This window comes from Phocoena phocoena, chromosome 5 (assembly GCF_963924675.1).
Source record: "Phocoena phocoena chromosome 5, mPhoPho1.1, whole genome shotgun sequence".
Lineage (NCBI taxonomy): Eukaryota > Metazoa > Chordata > Mammalia > Artiodactyla > Phocoenidae > Phocoena > Phocoena phocoena.
This window is the reverse complement of record NC_089223.1, coordinates 50,287,887-50,313,339: the sequence shown is the minus strand read 5'-3', so window position 1 is coordinate 50,313,339 and position 25,453 is coordinate 50,287,887. Positions and strand designations below refer to the sequence as shown.

Here is a 25,453-nt window from a genome sequence, read left to right as displayed (position 1 = left end):
GGGCCCATCGGTACATACTTACCGAATACCTACTATGTGACCAACAACTTACATTTATTCTTTCATTTAATCGTTATGTCATTCCTGTGAGTTCTCAATCACCAACCTCACAGATGATAAAAATGAAGCTCATGAACTCACAGCAATAGAGAGTAGAATGGTGGGTATCAGGGGCTGAGGGGTGGGAGAAATAGGGAGATATTGGTCAAAGGGTACAAACTTCCAGTTATAAGATGAATAAGTTCTGGAGATACAGCATAGTGACTATAGTTAACAACACTGTATTATATACCTGTAAGTCGCTAAGAGAGCAGATCTTAAATGTTCTCACCACACACACACACACACACACACACACAGATAATTATGTGGGGTGATGGAGATGTTAACGTTGTTGTGGTAATCATCATCATAGTAACCATCACAATATATATCAACACTTGTATCAAATCATCATGTTTTACACCTTGAACTTATACAACGTTATATGTCAATTATACCTCAGTGAAGCTGGGAAAAAATGAGAAAAGTTGAATAATTTCCCCAAGGTCACATAAGTAGTAGGGGGAAGGGCTGGGATTTGGATCTTTAAAAGCACAAAAGTAGGACAGTGGTTACTACTGTGTGATTTGGAGTTAGATTTAAGTCCCACGTGTGTGTCTTACTAGCTGTGTAACTTTGGGCAAGTGGCTTGACCTCTCTAAAGCTTCATTTTAAAATTTAAAAAAAAATTTTTAATTTTTTGGCCTTGCGGTGCAGCAGGCAGGATCCTAGTTCCCCAACCAGGGATTGAACACGTGCCCCCTGCAGTGCAAGTGCAGAGTCCTAACCACTGGACTGCCAGAGAAATCCCTAAACCTTCATTTTTAGAATGAGCTCCTTCAGAGGGCTCTTCTGAAAATTAAACTGCAGTTATGGAAGCCTTTAGCATGGCCTGACACAGTAAGTGAGGTGTACACTGGCCCCTGCCTACAAGGGTTTACTATATTAAATGAGATGAAGCATAAAGATGAAATGTGAGCAAATTTTGTGTGTTTCATGATATATGAGAAAATGTTAAATCATGAAGTTTTAGCAAAAGAGAAGATTAGTGTGGTGCATGTGGTGTATCAGACAGAATGTTGGACTAGGGCTGAATATACAAATTCTTCTCCTCTTTGCCACTAGCATACTGTGACTCTTAGAGCCGTTTATTTCACTTCTGTGTCCCTCTTTCCGTGTTTCATTTGTTCATTCATTCATCAAACATCTGTTGGGAGACAGCAGTGTGCCCAGGCACACTGCTAGGAATCCAGGTACTGGAGAAGGAGCTAAGACATGATCCCTATTCCCAGCCTGGGCCATGGAACCTACAACCCTAATGGGAGGAGCAGCAGACATGTGAAGACTTAATTATAATGCAGTATGAAAAGTGATATCATACTGCTTGAGAGACACACACAGTACTTTGCGCACCTCCAGAAGGCACTGATTAATTCTATCTGGAGTTAGAGAAGGCTTTATGAAAGTGTTGACAATTAAATCATGCATCGAAAATGAGAAGAGATTATGTCTTATTCATCCTTGTATTAATATTTCCCAAAGTACTGAGTGCAGTGTGACACATAATAGGCCCCCAGTAGTGAACTGGATACTGATTTGCAAGCCTGAATTGGTTTGAAGATCTGTTCCTTCCCGTGTTTCTGGTCATAGCTCTGTACCTCTCTCAAGCACAGTTCAAGCCTGTAATTCTTTTTCCATCAGTACACCAGGGTGGTTAAAAGCATAGACTCTGGTTTTAGTTCCTATTTCTGCTACTTATTGGCGCTGTTTGACCTTGGGTAGGTTACTTAACTACTCTGTGCCTCAGTTTACTCATCTATAAAATGGGGATAATAATGGTACCTAGCATTATTAAATGGAAAAAATTAAATGCAAAGACTAAGCATTAAGGATAGTAATCACTCATCCTGAGGGTTGTCTTTTCATCTTGTTTATGGTTTCCTTTGCTGTGCAAAAGCTCTTAAGTTTAATTAGGTCCCATTTGTTTGTTTTTATTTCCATTTCTCTAGGAGGAGGGTCAAAAAGGATCTTGCTGTGATTTATGTCATAGAGTGTTCTGCCTATGTTTTCCTCTAAGAGTTTTACAGTGTCTGGCCTTACATTTAGGTCTTTAATCCATTTTGAGTTTATTTTTGTATATGGTGTTAGGGAGTGTGCTAATTTCATTCTTTTACATGTAGCTGTCCAGTTTTCCCAGCACCACTTATTGAAGAGGCAGTCTTTTCTCCATTGTATATTCTTGCCCCCTGTATCAAAGATAAGGTGACCATATGTGTGTGGGTTTATTTCTGGGCTTTCTGTCCTGTTCCATTGTTCTATATTTCTGTTTTTGTGCCAGTACCATACTGTCTTGCTTACTGTAGCTTTGTAGTATAGTCTGAATTCAGGGAGCCTGATTCCTCCAGCTCTGTTTTTCTTTCTCAAGATTGCTTTGGCTATTAGGGGCAGGACATTAATAAAGACACAGACGTAGAGAATGGACTTGAGGACATGGGGTGGGGGGAAGGGTAAGCTGGGATGAAGTGAGAGTGGCACTGACATATATACACTACCAAATGTAAAATAGATAGCTACTGGGAAGCAGCTGCATAGCACAGGGAGATCAGCTCGGTGCTTCGTGATGACCTAGAGGGGTGGGATAGGGAGGGTGGGAGGGAGACGCAAGAGGGAGGGGATATGGGGATATATGTATGCATATAGCTGATTCACTTTGTTATACAGCAGAAACTAACACGACATTGTAAAGCAATTATACTCCAATAAAGATGTTAAAGTAAATAAATTCCTGGTCTGATAATTCCCCCCCCCCCAAAAAAAAAGAATAGTAATCACTTAGTAGCCATTAGCAATTTTTTGTGTTTTGTTTACACATATCTTTGCCCTGAGTTCATTTATCTCTAATGTCTCCTCACAAATACTCATTGTAACCAGCAAAAATAGTACTTTCCTGTATGTTTTTTTTTAAAACATCTTTATTGGGGTATAATTGCTTTACAATGGTGTGTTAGTTTCTGCTTTATAACAAAGTGAATCAGTTATACATATGTTCCCATATCTCTTCCCTCTTGCGTCTCCCTCCCTCCACCCTCCCTATCCCACCCCTCTAGGTCATCACAAAGCACCGAGCTTATCTCCCTGTGCTACCCGGCTGCTTCCCACTAGCTATCTACCTTATATTTGGTAGTGTATATATGTCCATGCCTGTCTCTCGCTTTGTCACAGTTCACCCTTCCCCCTCCCAACATCCTCAAGTCCGTTCTCCAGTAGGTCTGTGTCTTTATTCCTGTCTTACCCCTAGGTTCTTCATGACATTTTTTTCCCTTAAATTCCATATATATGTGTTAGCATATGGTATTTGTCTTTCTCTTTCTGACTTACTTCACTCTGTATGACAGACTCTAGGTCTATCCACCTCATTACAAATAGCTCAATTTCGTTTCTTTTTATGGCTGAGTAATATTCCATTGTATATATGTGCCCCATCTTCTTTATCCATTCATCCGGTGATGGGCACTTAGGTTGTTTCCATCTCCGGGCTATTGTAAATAGAGCTGCAGTGAACATTTTGGTACATGACTCTTTTTGAGTTATGGTGTTCTCAGGGTATATGCCCAGGAGTGGGATTGCTGGGTCATAGGGTAGTTCTATTTGTAGTTTTTTAAGGAACCTCCATACTGTTCTCCATAGTGGCTGTACCAATTCACATTCCTACCAGCAGTGCAAGAGTGTTCCCTTTTCTCCACACCCTCTCCAGCATTTATTGTTTCTAGATTTTTTATGATGGCCATTCTGACTGGCGTGAGATGATACCTCATTGTAGTTTTGATTTGCATTTCTCTAATGATTAATGATGTTGAGCATTCTTTCATGTGTTTGTTGGCAGTCTATATATCTTCTTTGGAGAAATGTCTATTTAGGTCTTCTGCCCATTTTTGAATTGGGTTGTTTGTTTTTTTGTTATTGAGCTTCATGAGCTGCTTGTAAATTTTGGAGATTGATCCTTTGTCAGTTGCTTCATTTGCAAATATTTTCTCCCATTCTGAGGGGTGTGTTTTGGTCTTGTTTATGGTTTCCTTTGCTGTGCAAAAGCTTTGAAGTTTCATGAGGTCCCGTTTGTTTATTTTCGTTTTTATTTCCATTTGTCTAGGAGGTGGGTCAAAAAGGGTCTTGCTGTGATTTATGTCATAGAGTGTTCTGCCTATGTTTTCCTCTAAGAGTTTGATAGTTTCTGGCCTTATATTTAGGTCTTTAATCCATTTTGAGCTTATTTTTGTGTATGGTGTTAGGGAGTGATCTAATCTCATACTTTTACATGTAGCTGTCCAGTTTTCCCAGCACCACTTATTGAAGAGGCTGTCCTTTCTCCACTGTACATTCCTGCCTCCTTTATCAAAGATAAGGTGACCATATGTGCGTGGGTTTATCTCTGGGTTTTCTATCCTGTTCCATTGATCTATCTTTCTGTTTTTGTGCCAGTACCATACTGTCTTGATTACTGTAGCTTTGTAGTATAGTCTGAATTCAGGGAGCCTGATTCCTCCAGCTCCGTTTTTCGTTCTCAAGATTGCTTTGGCTATTCGGGGTCTTCTGTGTTTCCATACAAATTGTGAAATTTTTTGTTCTAGTTCTGTGAAAAATGCCAGTGGTAGTTTGATAGGGATTGCATTCGATCTGTAGATTGCTTTGGGTAGTATAGTCATTTTCACAATGTTGATTCTTCCAATCCAAGAACGTGGTATATCTCTCCATCTATTCGTATCATCTTTAATTTCTTTCATCAGTGTCTTATAATTTTCTGCATACAGGTCTTTTGTCTCCTTAGGTAGGTTTATTCCTAGATATTTTATTCTTTTTGTTGCAATGGTAAATGGGAGTGTTTTCTTGATTTCACTTTCAGATTTTTCATCATTAGTGTATAGGAATGCTAGAGATTTCTGTGTATTAATTTTGTATCCTGCTACTTTACCAGATTCATTGATTAGCTCTAGTAGTTTTCTGGTAGAATCTTTAGGATTCTCTATGTATAGTATCATGTCATCTGCAAACAGTGACAGCTTTACTTCTTCTTTTCCATTTTGGATTCCTTTTATTTCTTTTTCTTTTCTGATTGCTGTGGCTAAGACTTCCAAAACTATGTTGAATAAGAGTGGTGAGAGTGGGCAGCCTTGTCTTGTTCCTGATCTTAGTGGGAATGCTTTCAGTTTTTCACCATTGAGGATGAGGTTGGCTGTGGGTTTGTCATATATGGCCTTTATTATGTTGAGGAAAGTTCCCTCTATGCCTACTTTCTGCAGGGTTTTTATCATAAATGGGTGTTGAATTTTGTCGAAAGCTTTCTCTGCATCTATTGAGATGATCATATGTTTTTTCTCCTTCAATATGTTAATATTCCTGTATGTTTTTTGATTGACCGGGAGAAAAAGAGAAAGTGACTTATTTTAGGAAGTGAGTTGTTTATTCGTGGGCTGCTCTTGCTTTAAAGCCCTGATCATAAGGACCTGGTTAATGCCACAAGGATCTCACATGTGCTTTGCTAATTACAAATCATGCTTCTTGGCGGCCCCTTTAACTGTTGAAATGACCTCCAGATTCTGATTTCTCTTCACTCTTTATTAATAGTTAACAAACTGTTTAATGTGCAGTAGGAAAGCCAAGTAAGCCTGAAGCGTTTAGAAAATGGCATGGGAATTAGTTGTAAACTGTTTCAGTAAACATTAAATGGGTGGCAATTACTTAAAGTGATTGCATGAGTTTCATTAAAGTACTTAAGAGAAAAATATGTGCGTAATGCTGCTTTAATTATAAGGAACTCATTAAGGTAGCTTTGATCTGGGATTCATCAACCAGCCTAATTCATAAGCTCACCCAGGAGATCTGTTAAAAATACAGATTCCTGGTTCACCCCTCTGTTCAGACCTACTGAGACCTGGAAACCCTGTAATCTGTGTTTTTAATCACCTCAGGTGAATTGATGATCAGGCCTGTTTGGAAAACACAACTCAGGTATTGTCTTGGCTAAAAGCCTGCTTTAGATTTTTGCTTTCAACCATCGGAAAAAGCACTTAAAGATACTTCAAGTGTAATTGGTTACCAAGGGTTAATAGTGGTTAATGTAGAATGAGAGTAGCTGAGAGAATGAAGTCTGAGTTTGGGATCACCTTCCTAAGCCATTGACATTGGAAGCCACACCACCATTATCTGACTACAGCAGGAACTGTTGTCTCGGTTTGCCACAAGTTAGTTTAGGTTTTTTACGTGGGTGAAGAGTATGGATGAAAATAAGGTAAGCTTATCAGATGTTGTCTGATACGTGGAAGTGGTGCGTTTATGAACAGATTGGCAAAAGAAATGCTGAGTACAGTTTTGAATCAGCGTAGCCTAACCACAGGTCATTAAATTGTTAGAAGCAAGCAGAAGCAGCCGCTGCATTCTCAAGGTGTGTGCAGCTAAGAAAACAAAGATGCTGAGATACAAAAATTAGTGAACTTGAATAGGTGTCCACAGCTCCTATCACAGCGTTATAGGTATGTTCATTGTGGTAAGAACAGCTGGCTACCCTCCCTCCCACCAACTATGGCACTGCCGTAAACAACTTTCTAAAACACACAGCTGGTGTTACCACTCCCTGCTTGAGGCCCTCAATACTTCCCTATTGGTACTAGAGGATAAAGTCTAAATGCCTTATCAAAATATGTAGGGCCATTCACAACTTATCTCATACTATTTTTATACTCTCCTCTTTCTTCTCTTACCACATTTTCATGCTCTCTGCTCTAGCTACACTGAACTGTAGGCTTCCAAAATGCTTTAAGGAAAACAAACGACAGTATTCTGTTAGAGCCCCTAGCATAGTGCCCACTAGGGGCTCAATACACAGTAGATGTTTAATGTGTCAGTTGGATGAATGAATAAATCAAAAGCTCTTAACACAATTACTGTAATTATCTGTTTACATGTGGGTCTTTCCCCCTTGTGGGATGTGAGCCCACTCAGAGTACTATCGTGTATATAGATGAGTATACTCATTAAATGTATATAGTATACATATGAGTATGTAGAAACTTATGAATGTGAATGAATCAATAGCCTGCCTGATAGGATCATAGACTACAGCTACTTTGCACATTCACGGTCAACCGTTAGTTATCCATGCTGTTGAAGGGAGATTGAATAAGCCAACCATATTAAATAATAGTATGTTTGATTTTCTTGGAATTTATAAAATTATCAAGCCAAACAATGACTATCTGAATCTTGAGAGACTGGAAATTTGGCTGACTTTCTAGGTTCCTCCCTTTCCCATGGAATTCTTTGTTTTTCTCCCTCGTCTGTGTCCAACAGCATCAAACCTAAAACTCATGCAAATACCATAGATTTAGGCAGAGCTGACCTGTCCAAAATCACACCTCATCAAGGTTGAGAAGGCAAGTAAGTGTTTTGAGGTGTATAAGGACTTGGACTTGAGTTGCGTTTCCTGGGAAAACAAAAATAGACGAGATTTCGGATAGTCATTATATTACTTTATCATAGTCAGTTTGGTTATGACGAGGAACTGAAAAGAATGGTTGAGAGTTGGTCATAGTCACCTGGATGGGTGTCGAGCCATTGCAGAGCCATGTGCTGACATAGACTTAGACCTTCTTCAATGGACACAGAGAAAACTTCCTTCTCAGACTGGGCTGCACCTGCTCTTGAGATAGAGTGGTACGGAACACAGGATAAATATATATTTACCTGAAGGCATTACTTTTACTTGGATATTTGGAAAGAAATATTTTTATAATAAAATAAACATAAAGTCATTAATTTTAAGTGCAAAATTCATGAGACTGTTTAAAATTTAAAGACAGAGCATAGAGATTTACCGAGATACATTGAGGCTGGATGGCTACTTCAGTTATCCCCTCTGATTAAAGTTTTGAAGAACACACACATTAGATGAGAGGACTGGTTTGTAACATGGACGATTTAATGATCGTAACATAGAAATTTTCAACTGAAAGTGCACATTTTAAAGTCTTTTTTGACTTCTTTGCTGATGGCTCTGAAGTTCTCTCTCACCACTTCTTGGGCATAAAGGACAGCGGTAGGATCTTTAGGTTCACTTTGTTGCATGAGAAACCAGTTAGGACCCAGAGTTTCAGAGAGAGATGCCTTCCTGCTTTTGAGAACAAGTTAAATCATGAACTGCTTTATTTAGAGCCAGTTGGAGGTAGCATATTGTTGGCAATTGCAAACCATTTAAAAAACAAAAGTTATGGTTATTAATTTTTGAAGACACAAAAGAATGAATCAACATTATAGCAGTGTCAGTATCGCAGTAGGAACTGGTTTCAGCTGAACTGTGGCAGCAAAATAAACGTTTGCAGATTGTTTTGACAGAATGTCATCCACTGGGCTTCAATTAATTCGCCAGCAGCCTGACTTTTGAAACAAGAGTTGCTGCACTTGAAGTAGAGAAGAAAATCCTCCCTCTAACATTTCTGGACCTTAGCGAATAATTCTATTTGAAAGCATTTGTAATGTAGATCTGCAGATGTTTTTAATTGGACCTGAATATGTTGGTTAGAGATGCGCCTTGAAACATCTGTCTGACATATTTCACCGTAGTGGAGATTAGGGAAATGAGTCCATAAAGCAGAGTGGTCAGCTGGTCACCATGGTGGTACAGGCCTTTTTTTTTTTTTTTTTTTTTTTTTTTTGCGGTACACGGGCCTCTCACTGCTGTGGCCTCTCCCGTTGCGGAGCACAGGCTCCGGACGCGCAGGCTCAGTGGCCATGGCTCACGGGCCCAGCCGCTCCGCAGCATGTGGGATCTTCCCGGACCGGGGCACGAACCCGTGTCCCCTGCATCGACAGGCGGACTCTCAACCACTGTGTCACCAGGGAAGCCCGGTACAGGCCATTTTAAAACACAGATCACATTTGTTTTTAAAGTTCTCTAGACAGAGCTGTAAAATGGAAAGGTACTTTTTCAGTTAATGTACTGAATTATTATAAGCACTAATTGACCCCTGACAGTTAGTCTTAAAGATTGTAATGGTCCTTGGCTAATTTTTATGGGATACTGTTTTTTTTTTTTTTTTAATCCGCTAAGATTTTATGAGTGTGTGTGTCTGTGCTGTTAGTTAATTTTATTCTTTTTTTCCAGTGTACACCCATCACTGGAAGTTAGGCACATGCAACCCTAGGAGGTTAGTTTATTCCCTGGCATGAATGTCGTCTTTATATTTTTTGAAAGTTGTTTGATGAGTTTGAAGAAAATTACTTTTCAAAGCAACTGCGTTCATTTTTTACAAAACTCTGCTTGTATGTGTTTGTACACATTTCATCTAACTCTCAAACAGATCTGTAACCCCCAAAGTTAAAACTGACAAGTTTATAGGCTATGTTGTTTGAGCTCTGGAATGAATTTAGACAGCTCTTAAAGTCATTTATAATCAGAGGAAAATAAATTAAAAGCAATAGAATGGATGGCTTGGTGAAAAGTAAAGGAATAATGGCTCAATCCCAAGCTTAGTGTAACAAAAGTTTAGCACTCATTGGAAGGCATTTGGTAGTATATAGTGCTTGGTTACTTAAAAAGAGAAAAATAAACATTGTTATTATCAAGATTTTAACATGACTCACTTTCAAAAAGTTCAGTCAGTGGCCAGATATGTTTTTGAGAAATGGTTCATGGGCTCTTGAAGGGGTACCCTGTGTTAAGAAATACAGTAGAAATGGAAATGAAGGGGGAAACACACTATAATAAAATAAGTACAGACTTTATAGTCAGCCAAATCCACATAACTGCATTCTAAAGCTTAGATTCCTCCATTACTAGATTTGTGATCTGAGTAATGTATGTAACCTCCTTGAACACGTTTCATTTATGAATATAGAGATAATAATACTTAGGTTATAGGAGTGTTCTTAAAAGAGATAATATCATCCTAGTTTGTGCTATTTACTGATGGATGTTCTTATTAAGTAATATTTCCAATCAGGTACCCTAACTAATGCAAATATTACAGTTTATACTGCTTGGCTGGAAAAAATGGAAAGCAAGTTGAAGACTCTTCAGAACACCCCATATTAGTAACTCTCTTTTGAAGAGGCTTGCAAGTGGTGATCAGTTGACAGAGGAAGAATGAAATCTTGTGATTCTGGAAAATACAAGTATAAATTTTGGAAGAAAAGACTGCAGTGGGTGTGTAGCCCAGTTTGCTTACATGCGATTTTATCCCAAATGAATTGTAAGCCAAGTTATTGTTCTCAAAGTCTTTGATCACTTAAAATAGTAATAGATTCAAGAGAGAAGAGAAACTCATTTCTGAAGTGAGCTTGATTTCAGCATGTGGAAGAGTAAATTTTTTTTTGGACTCAGAGCATACTAATTTCATAGGCAAATGAACTGACTGTCATTCATGGCAGGACATACCATACAAACATTTCAGAAAAAATTTTAGTTGCAGTTGATGTTTCTGAAGTGAATTCTTGGACATAGCCATCCGTATGACTCAGATGAATTACTCTGTAGGAGAAAATTTAGTAGCCACCAATTTAATGTCCAAAAAATAAAATATTAATATTTAGGTCTATTTTATATTAGTAGCCAGGAAAAATGATTAGAAACTGACTTTCAGAATGCTGTTTAGGGGATTTATTTAGCTGGGATCACAAGTAACTATTAGATGGCATTTTGGGGTGTGGTTTAATGTAGGATTAGATGAATATAACATTGTAAGAACTGGGCATTGGCCAGTTTTTCTTTGAGTATATAAGGCAAAAATTCAGAGTGTATTTAATAACTGTAATTTATTTTTATGTAAACCAACAATAGAATCTGTAAAATTGTTTGGGCTCTTGTTTCGAAAAAGTAAGACTTTTTAAAGGAACATGGTGACAAAACATGAGTTTTGTTCTACTGTAGTAGAGAATCACACTTCCTAAAATCTCTGTTAGACAAGAGTAGAGACTGAGTGGGTATACCTAAGGGTATAATAATCTTCATGTGTATGTGTTTTGGGTGCAGCTCAGAAATAACCAATGTTGTCTAACATTTATTATCTCTTGGGTTGCTGATGTGTATTTGCTTTGACGACAGACACTACTCGAAGAGAAAAAGTAGCTGGTTGTCAGTAGGACCTGTACATCAAAACATGTGTTCTATATAGAATTTCCACATTCATTTCAGTAAGTCACCCTTGTGCATAGCTTACTTCCTTTTACCGTGTATTTTTGTTAATCTGTGAACCATCATGCATGCCTTTCCCTTTCTGTGTTTGGAATCCGTCATCCTTATTCACGTGCTTTATTCTTCTTCCAGTGAAGTTTCAGTTTTAAAAATTATCTTAAATATTTCCTGCTCACTTCGGTCTCTGGAGTTGGTTATGTGCCTTTATCTCTTTAGGTCATTTTCACTGAGGTTTATTTTTGTTACCACAATTGATGATAAATTCATTGAAAAAAGAAGAGTAAATATCTTCATTCATTTTATAACTCCTTTATCGCTGGTTTTTAAATACTCCTAGTTACTGCTCACTACACATCTTTGATTGAAAAGCAGGGTAAATAAAGGGTGAGAATGTTGCTAAGGATTACTAGTTTTTCCCTCCAAAAATGCCAAATTCAGTTTTTTTAGTCTTTGCATTTGAAAATTTGTTGATAGGTATTGTTTCTCAAATGAAAGATGAGATCAAAAATGACAGAATGAATAGCACGTTAGTAGATCATTGAATCTAATAGCACTGTCTTGTATTTCTGAATAGATTTTGTAAGGCAGAAGAGTAAAATTCAATTCCATCATCCATGGATGTGTCTTGTAATTTCTTCCTTTTTCCTGTTGTTCTTATATGTCAGCCAGGTGGGGAACCTGAGCCAGAGGGTGAAGGGGGATTTGCTCATTTGGGATTGGAGCTGAGCGCGGGATCTAGGACTTACAATTCTGATTCCATCACCCCACCCATGATTATTGTTTACTCAGGGTTGTGTTGTCTCAAGAAGTAAATTCCCTGGCTATCACTAGACAGGAGGGCATGTGCAGAACTCCATCCGAACAATGAATGCTTCCTAAGTCAGAAAGACCTGTTTCCCTGAAGTGAGAACGAGCTCCTGTGAACACTTCATTGATCACATGGGGGGAATTTGCCAACATATCTGCAAGGTTTGGAGGGTCTTTAAGTATCTTACATAAGTCCTCCTTAAAATGCATTGAGAACAATCCCCCCCTCTCATCATAGCCCCCAAAACAATAATACTTCTTCAGTTCATTTTCACATTATTAGACAACTTGAGTATTTATATTTAATATTTGCCTTGGCCTACTGACTCACCTACATATCCACATTGGGTTGCTTTTATCTCAGTTTACCCTAGCTTTTCACTCTTAACTTGGTAACTTGATCTTGATTCTTCCTTCTGCTTCCTTTAGGTTTGCTGTTTATATTTGCTGGCTTTGGCATTTGATCTTAGCTTCCTCTTAGAGATTTTGGTTTGTCTCATTTTTCATACCCAGAGCACCTTCTATTGTCTTATTAGGAGTTCCCTGTCTCATTCTTTATATATCCCTCTATATCTGAGTCCCAGATATCCCACTTTGCTCATGGCTCTTTTCTGCCCCTCCGCATAAGGAAGGTGACAGAGGAATTGGACAATTTTCTGGTGAATGCGTAATCTCTACTTTATGAAGTTACTAAAGCATTTTATGAACATAGTTCTAGGAAAGACAGATTTTGACAAAAGTATTTCTAAACCAGCTTAAACTGACCCGTGATGGATCTAAAGAAAAGGTGACCGTCTGAGAAGGCAAAGGAACTCTAAATTTTGTGATTGATATTTAATTAATTGGAAATTCTGCAGCCAATTAAGGAATAGCCATGCCTTACACATCACCACAAGCCTTAGAAGTGACTAAATACTTTCTCTGCCTTTTCTTTCTGAACAGGAAGCTGTTAATAATGACTTCTGAAGTGGTGCTCATTTACTTCCCTCTAATGAACTGAGGTTATCTCCAGATGACTTGAAGTCTTGTAAATACACTTTCTATATAAGGGATAAAGAAATGTTGCATGGAAAGTTTATAGTGAAAACATATTGTGTTGAAAAGGGTGACTTCCTTACGTTTGTTGATAATACTCTGTGAAATACATAGAATGTTCATAGCAGACTTTAATGAAGTCAAAGTCCCTAACCAGCCCACATGTACAGTCTGATCTATGTTTTCTATCAGCTTTGTGTGGTTTAGCTGTATGGATAAGCTAGAAGGAAGTCTATTTCTGTAACAAATGATGCTTCTCTCTTCTAAAATATGGTTCTAAAAACTTAGCTGATTTCATTTTATTTGTTACTGAAAATGGATTTAGCATGTTTTAAATGATCTTGATAATTTGGGAAGGTACTTAATGAAATAGCATGAAAACTTACTGTTTATATTAATTAGACTCTTGTCATCTATGTGCCATTTCTTAGGCTTTACAAGTGGTCTTTAAGATTCTGGCCTGGTTTTGAGGTCTTTGCTGGCCAGGGGACATATGTTGCTGGTTGGTTTCAATAATGCAGAGCCTTCTGGGTAGATAAAACAAGGCAAATGAAGCATCGTGTTGTCTGAGAACAGTGAAACTATTAATGTCAAATTGGTAGTGTTGGAGGACCTGCTATGTATATTTTTCTTTGCCGAGAATGTAATTAAGCTTCAGAGAACTGGGGGATCACTGCCACTAATTTTGGATCTTCAACTCAGAGCAGACTTAAGGCGGAAAAGCTTACTGTAGAATCTTGCTGACATTTCTGTATTGCGTTCAGAGTTCTATCAAAATCTTTAGAGCAGTGATATATCTGTGGGGAATGTGACTTGTTTTTTCTTTAGAAAAAATCAGCACCTATGTAATGTTTCCTTGATGTCTCTATTCCCCACGCTCCCTTTTTAACGGGATTATGTTTTGAATCACATTTCTCAATATTGCTATCCAGGAAAGATGGGTGGAATATTTTGGCCATGTGGGGATGGAGTCCTAAAGATTCTCTAAGGCTTGGTGCTTTTATATTCCTAGGCATTTTGAACGACAGTCTACAGAAAGGAGGATGCCTTCTTTTGTACGTGGAGGCATCTAATAGCAGCATTAGCATGGTGGTTGTGACACTAATATTGGAGCGGTAAATTTAGCTACTTTGTATAGAAGAGAGTTGCGCTCCAGCAAGTCTGTAGAGTTTATTTTGGGAATCGGGAAGACTTCCTAATGTTGATGAGAATTGAGTCTGACTTTGGAAACCTTAGGGTATAAATTGTGCTGATAATTGTTCTGAGTTGAGCCTGGAGAAAATGCTGATGTATTCACTCTTAAGCAGAGTGATTCATCATATAACCCTTATCATGGACAGCTCTGGCAGAACAAAGAGAAGTGAAGTAGGGAGTGAGAAATTAAAGGAAAATGGAAATGGGAACTGTGACATGCGTTAGGAACTTTTCAGTCTTTTAGGAAGAGCTTGCTGGTGGCCATATTTTTCACCATCTTAATTAAATGATGAGTTCCTCTTTATAGAAAGCATCTTACTTTTCCATGCCACTTTCATGGAAAGCCCCTCACCCTGTCTCCATTGTTCTGTGCCTATGGAGTTATTTTTAGGCCTGTATGCCTTTCAGAACCATGGCCAGTCCTGTTATATGGTTCAGAACTGTCTGTTTGAATCCCTAGACAGCTGTTAAGGCAAGTGCATGAGGGTTATGCTTCTTTTGGACATTTTTGAGAAAGATAATTGAGATTCTGTAGTTTCAAGTACGGTAGGGAAGTGTCTGGCACTAATTTGGCATGACTGTCCTCAAGTTAGCAATTAAGAATACCTTAATAGGTTTGTTTTCCTTATTATAATGACATTAATGTTAATTTTAGAAAATTTGGAAATTACACGTAAGCAAAATGAGGAAAACAAGAATAATCAATAATTCCATCATTTAGGGATAGTAATTGTTAACATTTGGTTCTTTTTTTTAATATATATATATTATATAAATTAGCCTTTGGTTGCAAGTGTAGGAAACCCAATTATAACTGGAATAAGCAAAACAGAATTTATTGATTCACTGAAGGAAAGGTCAGGATAAAGCTGTTTCTTTGGGGAAGGGAATTTGATCTGAACAAACGACTAGAAGGGAGTTAAAAATAAGAACCAAAAGTTAATGCTTATCCAGATATGTAAGGTGTTAGGTACCTTGTAACAAGGCAGATACACCCTGGTGGTTAAATTTGAGTGAATAGACATAGTTGTAGGAATTTCTCTTCCTTACTTGAATCATTTTTCTTCTGTAAATTCTCTGGCATGTGGTAGATGTCAAAAGACATAACTTAAGACTCAAGCAGGGGCCAGACAACACTCTGAACAATGTACTGACTCATCAAAATCCACATTATCTGTTATGATATTCCACCAGACTTCTTGGTCACCTGCTTTTTTTTTTTCACTACTGTGTTGCTTTGGTACCTTGGATATTGCCTCCTTGGGAACTTTGGAAGCTGACTTCCTTGGCAGGGTAGTGGCATTGCCATGCTGGGCCCTAGTGACAGTGTCTAAAATGTGGTACCCTTTGCAGGTGATTTTGCAGACAGAGGGCAGCAACAGTGGGGCTGGAGCCAAAAGGATAAGTGTGAAACATCCCTTGGGGACCCGGAAAATACTTGGGAAGTAGATTTATCAGTGGAGTGCAGTCGCATGATATGCAACTAGGGCAATGTCAGTGAAATTGGGTTATTACTGTTTTATGAGCCCATCCCCCCCAAGGGCTCATGAATATCATGCAAACTTGGATTAAATGAAGTAGGGAAAATGATATGGTGATGAGAAAAATCCAGAAAAAAAGCCAAAAAGTTTAGTTTCACCATTAGTTAGTTTAGTTACTGTATTAGCTCAGGCTGCTGTAACAAAATATCATAGACTATGTAGCTTAAACAATAGGAAATTATTTACCACAGTTATGGAGGCTGAGAAGTCAAACTCAAAGTACCAGTTGATTAGGTTCCCTGGTCAGGGCCCAGTTCCATGGCAGCCTTCTCCCTGTGTCCTCACATGGTAGAGAGAAAGAGGAAGCAAACTCTCTGGTGTCTCTTCTTATAAGGGCACTAATCACATTATGAAGGGCCCACTCTCATAACCTCATCTATACGCAGTTATTTCCCAAAGGCTCCATCTCTAAATATCATCACATTAGGGCTTAGAGTTTCAACATGAATTTTGCCAGGGACACAATTCAGTCTGTAATAGTTACTTACTTTAGGTCCCTACTGAGGCTGCTAAACCCCAAAATGACTGATTAGAATTTTAAGTCTTTCTGATAGAGATTCTTGAAATATTGGAATAATATTAATAATATAATTAATATAATTGGAATGATTAATAAAAAGCATCAGCAGACCCAAAAGTCTTTGAGCCAATGTTTCAATATGGTGTGCCCTGAAGTTTCATAGATAAAATTTATTTGACTGGTAGACCATCACTGGGACTACTTCTTTGTGAATGGCTTAGCAGCATTTTAAGTACATGTATTAACACCACTGAAAAGCCTAGTTTTAATTTTTCCAACCCACGGTGTTAGCAGAAATTATGAAAGAGAAAGAGTAAATTGGGGAATGTAAGGGCTACCACCTTTTTGTTCTAAAGAATTCTGAATAATCTTGTAAATGTGACTTGAGTTCTGATAACATTTTTGTAATGTAAATTGTAGGTAAATTTTTTTTTCAACATTTTGAAGATGAAAGCCTAAGACACAGGTATTTTCCAAAAATATCTCAGCGATCTCCAGTTTTTATCACCTCTTGTTGGCTGAAACTGAGCTTACTCTGCCCCTAAGTAAGATTGCTTGGTAGTATTCTGAAATCTAGGGTCTTTGTGCTGTTGACTCTTTATGGCTGCATAATAATTTCATGGCATATTAAGGATAATTGTGATAATTGACAGCTTTTCATGTGTGGGAGCTTATTAATACATGGATACCTAAGTATTTTTTAAAATTATCCATCTAAATGAATACTATTTGGCTGTTTCAATTTCTTAGGTAACTTGAAACAGAAAAAGTAACCATCTAATTTACCTGTCTAGAGCCTGCCAGCATGTAAGTCAGCAGTCATTTTCTGGATATGTTGAAGTAGAGGTAGATTAGGGCATGGAGAAACTCTAGGTGAACTCGTACAGATTACTCCACTAAAAGAACAGGTTCTTCAATGCAATTATTTTGAAGATGCTGATATGTGGATGGCTAATATAAGTTAGTTCTACCCTAACTCATTCAAATGGAATCATAGATGTCTATATCATAAATCTTTGGTTGTAAGTGACAAGAAAAATTGCCTCATTACTTTTAGCTAGAAGGGAATCCTTACATAGCATTGAAAAATTACTGACTTCAGGCATGGCTGGACCTAGGTGCTTAAATGATGGCATCAGGAGCCTGTTTCTGTCTTGGTTCTGAGTTTCTTATTCCCAGGCAGGCTTTTCCCTTAGGGTTGCAAGGTGACCAACTGCACTCAAAGATTTTGTTACCATCTTATCACCTTAGCATAAAGTGAAGATTTATTTCCTGGAAGTTCCAACAAACAGCTGATGATTTTTCATTTTGATTGGCCTGGATTAGATGAAGTGTCCACTCGAAAATTAATTGCTGTGGCCAAGAGTTGTGATATTCTCATTGTCCAGGCCTGTGTCACAGTGGGTAATTCAGCCTTGGTGGACTTACAAGGATAAAGATGGTTCTCCAAAGGAAAATGGGGTGCTGTTATCAGAAAAAGAGGTTAGGGTTGCTAGGTGGGCAGGAGTAACAGATGCCACTAAAATGTGTGGATGTACGTTAAAGATTTATATGTATATGGAGATTTATTCATTTAGCTAGTTATCATTTCTTATAGTTATGAACGGGAAAAGAAGTTTGAGGATTTTATATATACATTTAAGTGCATTTATAGAGTACTACGATGGCCTAATAATCAGATAAATTGTGGAAGTTTTAACAACCATGGTATCTACCTACAAACTTTTATCTCAGAATGAAGAAGAGAAATGAATCCTTAAAATGATAACTGTGTAAACCAGTTGGTGATAGCACATTAATAACTTAAAGAAACAAATAGTTATTTCTTTTTATACTTTGGTTTGAGATCTAAGACTTTACCAGATGGTGGACTTTGACAAGGAGAAAATACAAAATCCAGAAGTCCTCACTTAACCCACAGAAGGGAATTTGCATGTAAGCTTCTCATGCACAGTATGAATGTTCGTTATGATCATTATTTCTATTAAAATTTTTTTTCTTGGGTAGCCTGCAGGGTGACCACATTGGGATGCTTCGCAGACCAAAAATAAAAGGGCATGTTCGCAAATTGCCTTTCAGTGGATAATGAACCAAATGTTAAATTAATTTATTTTAGGACTATTTCATATGCCATTATGATTTCTGCCTCTTCTGAAATCCAGTACATTTACTGTCTGTACTGTTCATATGGAAATCTGACCATTTTGAAAAGTGAGATCATCCATTAGAGTATGGTGGCCAAGAAATGGGCTTGGAAGTAACACAAGTGGGTTTGAGTTCATATCACTTACTAGTTGTGTGATCTTGCGGAAGTCTCTTAGCCTCTTAATACTCGGTTTCCCTATCTGTAATGTGAGAGTAATACAAGAGAATAATAGTAGAGGATATTTCACAGGCTTGTGTAAAATAAATGATGTAAATGGAAAGTACTAAACACAATGCCTAGTACAGTGTAACAATTCAAAAATGTTAGTTATTGAGTGTTACATTTTTATTGATAGCATTTTTTCCCCATTATTATGTGTTATCTTCCAGCTTTAAGTTCCTCGAGGACAGAGATCTTATCTTAAAAAACATTTTGTGTCATTTCAACAAATACCATAGTGTATTGCATGCAATAAAAACTAATAAATATTAATTAAGTTATCAAATGAGAGTGTAGGAACTATACTTCAAATATTGCTAAGCCTCCAGGGTTTTCATTTTGTTCATCATGTCATTTTCCTAGTTGTGCTTAAAAAGAGGTAGAGGATAGAAGCATAGAACGATAGCTTGTGAAGAAGCATAGAACGATAGCTTGTGTGCCCTTAATATTAATTAAGTTATCAAATGAGAGTGTAGGAACTATACTTCAAATATTGCTAAGCCTCCAGGGTTTTCATTTTGTTCATCATGTCATTTTCCTAGTTGTGCTTAAAAAGAGGTAGAGGATAGAAGCATAGAACGATAGCTTGTGAGGAACTGGGGCAGAATATATATTATTCATTGTTTCATTCATTCTTTTACTCATTTTTCCATCCATTCTCTTTTGTATAACTTCACTGTGCCCAAGATAGGTGCCAAGAGCAGTTTAGGTAAGGCATGAAAAGCTGCAAAGACAAAGTACAGCAATGAATAACACACCAAGCAGTGGATATTAAATGTCTTAATAGATGTGCACATTAAATGTTGTGGTCCCTCAGGGTAGGAGGAGATTGCATCTAGCAGAGGAAAATAGCTCACCGGAAGTATTCATTCTTTTATTTGTGACTTTCTGTACCGGGAATGGCGACTATATTTTGGTGCAGCTCATGCAAAGATGGATTAAGGGGAAGAGTAGAATAAGGACAGTTTTCCAAACTTATTTTCCATTTCAGAGTTCTTAATGTAAGTGGCTTTTTGCAAGCAAGCGGTTGTGAGTTTGTGTATTTGAAAATGTCCAAGTTTTATTTAGTCATGTCTAATTCATTAATACTCAAAGTGACTGTTAGGTGCACACTACTGTGTTGGTCTTTAAGGAGGGTGCATAAAATACAGACCCTGTCTTTCAGGGCCTTGGTGACCTAGTTGGAGAGAGAAGGTGCATCTACAAAAGTTTAGGGACTAATGAGCAAGCTGTATATTTGTTAGTGCCTAAATGAGTAATTCAGACATAAAGTGTTGTTATGGTTTGAATAAAGGAGAGATTCATGTCTCTGGGAATGGTTAGTATAGGTTATTGGAAAAGAAAGACTCTCCATCTGGGCCTTAGAAATTGAATCAGAGTTAGAGAGGAAAGAAAAGAATATTCTAGACTGGAAAAAGGAACAGATCTGAAAATGAGCAGGTATATTTCGTCACAAGACACTTCTGGGTTGCTGTGGGAGAAAAGGTTGAATGCACAGATTGAGGCCAGAGTTACATGAAAGGCAAATGCAGAGGCCAAGTTCAAGTTCCACAGGAGATAGAGTGCGGGTGTGGAAGTGATGTCTGCTGCAGTAGCTGGTGGCAGCAGTAAGTGTGGACAGCATCCCTGCCCTACATTTGCTTTCTTCTTGTTGGCAATGGGGGTTTGGGAGCACTGGGTGTCCCCAAGCCCTGCAGACCATCACGTGGTCTGCCAACAGGTGGACCTGGGTCAGAGAAACCATGTTGATATAGGACCCTCCAGGAAATTCTAGAGCTACTCAAAAAAGCCAAAACACATTTTAACCAGAGGGCAGAATAAAAAAAGAAAAAAATCAAGGCAGGTTAGAGACATTAACTTCACTTTGATCTAGGGGCCTTCTGTTCTGACAAAGGTGATTGGATGAATTTGAGAGTTTCTCTCTCTCCTTTCTTTCCTCTGTGTCACCCTGTCTTATTTTTTTCTCCAGGTTCTCTTTTATGATGAAACTAGATTAGGTATTACTTAGAATCATAATCTATTCATCCGTAAAGCAAGTTGATTTTCTGATGTTTTTGCCCCCCACCTGCCCCCCCCCCAGTATTAAAGTGAGGCGGAAGGGGTTTCTTTATTTTCCCCTTGTTCTTTCATTGGCTGTTTCCTAAAACACACACCTTTGTGTTCTCATTACTGAAGCCACTTAATTCACTGAAGTAAAACATGCAGAAGTAAAACATGCAGAACTTTGGGCTATTTTCTTTCTTACCTTATATATTTTCAACCTATAAGGGTTGTCAAGGCTAATATCTATGAGAGCTTTCTTTCTTAGAAGTTAGGCAGGTTTTGCTAGTAAGGGTCAACAATTTTTTAATGAACTTAAACCTTGTATTTTAGCTACTATGGTGATCATCATCATCCCATTTTTCAGGTGGGGAACTTGAAACACAGAGAGGTTAACTAGCTTTTCTCAGATCACACAGCAATTAAGCAGCAGAGTTTGGATTCAAACCCAGACAGTTTGGCTCCAGAGTCTCAATGCAATACTGTGTCTTGTATTTAGCTCATTTCTTTTCTTTTTTTTTTTTTTGTGGTACACGGGCCTCTCACTGTTGTGGCCTCCCCCGTTGCGGAGCACAGGCTCCGGACGCGCAGGTCCAGCGGCCATGGCTCACGGGCCCAGCTGCTCCGTGGCATGTGGGATCCTCCTGGACCGGGGCACGAACCCGTGTCCCCTGCCTCGGTAGGCGGACTCTCAACCACTGCACCACCAGGGAAGCCCACATCCCATTTCTTGATTGGAAAGGCATTGCAAATGTTTTTACATAAAAATCCTGGAACTTTAGATTTTTTTCTCCTGGAGATTTAAGAAATTTCAAAGCTTTTTTTCTAATTACAAAAGTAAAACATATTGTATCTTATATTAATATGTATTCGGTTACCTTATTTTAATGTTCTGCGAACACAAAACAGTTTGCAGATATTTTTCTTGTTTATTGGTTTATGTACTAATTTATTTATTCACTTAAGTAATTAATTAATTAGTTAATGTTTGTTTTCCCTCCTAGCATTTAAACTCAGTAAGAATAGGGACCTTTTTGTCAGGTTCTTTGCTTTATCTTCAAAGCCTGAAGCAGAGCCTATTTAGAACATAGACAGTACTCAATAAATATTGCTGAATGAATACATGAATGAGTTGTGCACGTTTTAAAATTGATAGGAAAGTGAAAGGAAGAAAATAGAAGTCCTAGAAACAAACTGCATAACATTTAAAAGGTATGTATGCAGGCAGTCCTCGCTTTACACTGTAGCGCAGGACCATAAAAATGACTATACAAGCTGAAATTATACAAAACAATCCTAATGATCAATGGGAAGAGTTATTATTGTCCTTTGACCTTTAAAAAAATTTGCCAAATCATTAAAATCTCTCTTACTATTGGCTATAAAGGTATAGGGAAGTGAAAAAAATAGTAAAACTAGTTATTTATTTAGTATTTGCTAATTTAAAACATTAGAAACATTGAGATTAAAGTGGTTGATTTCTTCGTAAAATCTTATCGGAAGTAGTTTGCCTTTTTCCTACAGTACAGTTCATGAAATGGAGTGAGCATCTTTTCTATGCCCAGAGCAATTGTCATTCTCCTCTCTAAGTCTGGATCAGCTTCCAACATTTTATCGTTTGCGCTTTCCGTGTTAGGGAATGTCTCTGAGGGTTCCTGTAACATGAAAGATTTTTGCCAGCATCACTCCCTCTGGGACATCGTTAGCATCCTGTTACAACCACTTGCCTTACTATTGATGTTAATGAGCTCGCCTTCACTAAGTTCCTCTGACTGTACATCTAGAGTCTCTCAAATGGGGAACGGGAGCATTATCTACATTCCCATAATCAGCTAGGTCTTCTGTAACTCCATTCGTATTTGACATAGATTTCACTTCCAGTGTTAGTACTTTTTGTTTCTGTGCTGTACTTTCATCTTTGTTGGCTAGCTCCTCTTTTGATTATTCATGTCATATGAATTTATCATTGGAAGACAAGAAGGCAGCACAGCTACACACTTTGCTGTCTGTGCATGAACTGGATAACAAATGTGTAGTGACCAATCACTGGCAGACTTCGAAAGGAGCACTATGATTGGTCACGATCATGATGCATATATGTTACGTACATATACGTAAAATACAGTACATAAAATACAGTAATTGTATTTTATGCAATTACTCACAGTTAATTTACCATCCAGCTGAAATTTGAACTGTGTTGTTGGGGGACTAGTGTTCTTTAACCAAACTGTGGTAGCTGAAATTCACACTCATTAGAGCCATGCAAAATGAGGGCTGTCTCATTTCCAGACTATTTTATGGAATACGTGTAATTTTTTCTTTACCAAAATGGGATTGCTTTATGCATATGATTTTGTAATTTTATTTTTTTCAATTAATATTATATGATATATATGTCAAAAAACAATAATCTCATCTTCATGTTTTATGACTGTGTGGTATTTGATTGAATGGTTGTAATATAGTTTATTTAACCAATCCTCCTTTTTGGACATTTAAGCTTTTTCTGTTTCTCTCAATTATAAACTATGCTGTAGTGGTCACCTCTGTAGTTAAGACTTTGTGATAACAACTGTTATGTGTTTAGAATGAACATCTTGCTAGTGGTAGATGCTAGTGGTAGAATTGCTGACTCACAGGATAGATAAACTTTAAAAACATTTCCATACCTTTTCAGAGAGATGTTCGCATTTAGGCTCCTACCAGCGACATAAATTGGAAGGTGCTGGTACGTGTGTCCTAAACCCTTGCCAACATTGAGATGATCATTCTTTAAAGTTTTTGCCATTTTTTTTTTTATTGTTGTTGTTTTGCGGTATGCAGGCCTCTCACTGTTGTGGCCTCTCCCTTTGCGGAGCACAGGCTCTGGACGCGCAGGCTCAGCGGCCATGGCTCACGGGCCCACATGGGATCTTCCTGGACCGGGGCGCAAACCCGTGTCCCCTGCACCGGCAGGCGGACTCTCAACCACTGCACCACCAGGGAAGCCCAGTTTTTGCCATTTTTATAGGTACAACATGTATTTTATTTTAATAGTTAGTATTGATTACTAGGTAGGTTGAATATTTTTTCATGGGTTTATTTGTAGTAAATATATTGTCATCTACGGAATTTTATTCTGTCCTGATTATAGTGGTTTTCAGATGGTAGGAAGTTTTTTGTTTTTTTAGGTTGAGTACATATATTTCTACAAAGTTCTGCATATGAATAAATCTGTGTACTCGGACTGCAGTTACATGTATATTCTTGGTTTTACCCAGGGATTATAAGGAGTATCTGTGGGCCTTAGTTTTGTAATATAGCCATCAGTTTCCAAATGCTTTCCATTTTTTTAAAGAAAGAGAAAATAGCCCACAACCTGGGGGAAATTCTAGTTAATTTTTCATTACATGATTTTTAGGAGATGGGGTCAAAAGGAGCTAGTAGGGCATTCAATTATGTGCTTGAGTGTGTTGGAAATTTTTTTTCCCTTCGTGTGTACAATATTTTACTTGGGCTTGTTTTTCAAGTGCACTGAAGTGTGACTAAACATTTTTGGGTACTGCCCTTATGTAAAGAAGAGGCTCCATCTTGTTAAATATTCCTTCATCAGCTTTGCAGTTAGGCAGTTATGGGCAGTGAGGAACCTGCGAGGGTGTGGGCTGCTTTGGGCATTGGACAGAGGGAGGGTGGCTGGGAGGCGGGGGCCTGGGGGAAACCCAGCATTGGGGTGCTCTGTTGCCCCCTCCCACTGTTGTAGGAAAAGTGATTGGCTCAAGCTGGTTTCTGTCTTATACTTTTGGATGGGTCATCAGTGGGGAAGGAGGGAAGGTCATGTGGTTGGACCTGAGCTCATCAGAGGGCTAAAGGTTCTTTGCCAGTCGCCACACAGAACTGGAGCACTGTCCTTCTGGAGAGTGGTGGAGAGCTGAGACACAGTTCAGAACTAAAGGACTAGAGAAGGCCTTGGATTCCTGTTTGTCTTTAGACTGGGGACAAGGAAGGCTCAGCAAGGAAGATGTCCACTGAAAATGTGGAAGGGAAGCCCATCAGCTTTGGGGACGGAGGAAGAGCTCGGAGTTACACTTTCCTCAGGGTTGTCCAGCCAATGTTTAACCACAGTATTTTCACTTCTGCAGTCTCTCCTGCCGCAGAACGCATCCGATTCATCTTGGGCGAGGAGGATGACAGTCCAGCACCCCCTCAGCTCTTCACGGAACTGGATGAGCTGCTGGCCGTGGATGGACAGGAGATGGAGTGGAAGGAGACAGCGAGGTGAGCCATAGCTGACTGTGTAGAACTGACGTGGGGAAATAAGGGCAGGGCAGGATTCTTGTCTGTGAGCTCCTTTCTCTAGCCCAGATGATTGATGAGCATGAGGTTGGCTGGGTTAAGGAGTAAAAGGATTCTTTTTCGACTTTGACATTGACATGGATGCAGGACACACCCTTTATTTCACTGCTGAAGTCATTGATCTGCATTGTTATAATTTTAACCTTTATAAGGAATTAGAAGTAAATCTCCGTTTGTATGCTATTGAATAGTAAAATATTTAAAAGAGAGAAACTCCAGCACCTAAACATGATAGCCTAGTGATATGTGTTCACAGTCTCCACATGCCAAGGTATCTTGTGAAACCATGTCTGACTTATATTACCCATTCCCTGTTAGGAGGGAGGTTGCAAAGACAATGACTGTTACACACAAACTTGCCGTTATTTCAGGTGAAAACCTGTCATCTTTTAAAC

General features: G+C 38.3%; 1 protein-coding gene across 3 annotated transcripts in view; it reads left to right on the top strand.

Moving 5' to 3' along the window:
- SLC4A4 (solute carrier family 4 member 4) overlaps nt 1-25,453 on the top strand; it is a 351,925-nt gene that overhangs the window by 116,001 nt on the left and 210,471 nt on the right. For all 3 annotated transcript variants that reach the window (XM_065878162.1, XM_065878165.1, XM_065878163.1), the window contains one exon: nt 24,845-24,980. In XM_065878162.1, the coding sequence (XP_065734234.1) occupies nt 24,845-24,980 (136 nt within the window). The remainder of the gene's footprint in view (nt 1-24,844; nt 24,981-25,453) is intronic.